The sequence below is a fragment of the Penaeus monodon genome, chromosome 21 (assembly GCF_015228065.2).
Source record: "Penaeus monodon isolate SGIC_2016 chromosome 21, NSTDA_Pmon_1, whole genome shotgun sequence".
Classification (NCBI taxonomy): Eukaryota; Metazoa; Arthropoda; class Malacostraca; order Decapoda; family Penaeidae; genus Penaeus; species Penaeus monodon.
Window position 1 is genome coordinate 10,068,369 of NC_051406.1, and position 1,160 is coordinate 10,069,528.

The following is a 1,160-nucleotide window of genomic DNA, read 5'->3' on the forward strand; positions in this document are numbered from 1 at the left end:
CTAGCCATATTTTATTGTACTTCGCCCATGTATGTTACAAAAGTTGGTGTATCATATATAAATCATACACAAAAACCTCCGTTCGCAGATTCTCACACGAGCGCCCATTGACTGCATGTGCCGACCCTGCACCGACGTGGAGGAAGGCACGGTCCTGGCGCAGGAGATCGCCAACTTCATCGAGGATTCGCCCATGGAAAACGTCCCATTCCTGAAGTAATGACCACCACGCCCTTTAAAACTCTCCCCGTTGCCGACCTGTGATCTCGAAGGACATAGAACCTTGTTTTTACTTTCGTTGTTCTCTTTTAAAAGACTTATATAAGCATGTGATCAAGAAAGGAAGGACACGTTTTCTGTAAATTAATAATCCAATGAGTGTTTTTACTTCCCCTTTGCCGGTGTGTATTACTCCGATTTACAGTGTGGAAATCATACGACACAACACCAGGATGGAACACTACTCGCTCTCTCAGAATTTGCTTTTAAGAGTGTACTTCAGTGCCTTTGAAATACATAACACATAAGTTTGCTTTGGGATGATTCTCTTTACATCAAAGGACATGATACAGTATTAGTGAAATTGTGAAGTTCCCCCCCCCCCCCAGTGGTGAAACAGTGAATAAATCTTTCGACTTAGACCAGTGAAAGAGTGCGATATGATTTATTAAAATGATTTTCCAACAACTGTGAATTAACAGAGGTTGTGTTTGTCTGTAGTGCATTGCTCGTAATCCGGAACATTTTGCTGTTGACGAAATAGTGACAGCTGCCCAAGAGAAATGATAATCAATGGTTAAGTAATTTGCCCAATAGACCTTAGCTGTCTGTTAATGTGTTTTATCACTAATCACTGTGAACATTGAAGAGCAGAACATGATATAGATTGTTGTCTTTTAGTATGAAATGAGTGTTATGTATAAATATATTTATGTGTATCCTTTTTCTATGCAATGTTGATCGGTAGTCACAGAATATAATATAATTTACACAGAGGTTTTTATTATCCATTATGTTGGGGAGTGAATACATAGCGTATTAGATAAAAGACTCAGAGTTGTTTATAGATGAATATGAAATTATGAAGGATAGTATTTGCTGATGCTTACCCTTAAATGTTTTTAATATTATCTCTACTAAAGAGAACTTATCATTAAACG

At 37.8% G+C, this 1,160-nt stretch overlaps 1 protein-coding gene across 2 annotated transcripts in view; it reads left to right on the forward strand.

Moving 5' to 3' along the window:
• The window catches only part of LOC119586200 (bursicon-like), an 8,050-nt gene extending 7,059 nt beyond the window's left edge, over positions 1 to 991 (forward strand). For both annotated transcript variants that reach the window (XM_037934901.1, XM_037934902.1), the window contains exon 4: positions 89 to 991. In XM_037934901.1, coding sequence (XP_037790829.1) covers positions 89 to 220 — 132 coding nt within the window. In that variant the 3' untranslated portion in view covers positions 221 to 991. The remainder of the gene's footprint in view (positions 1 to 88) is intronic.
• Positions 992 to 1,160: the final 169 nt, after the last annotated feature.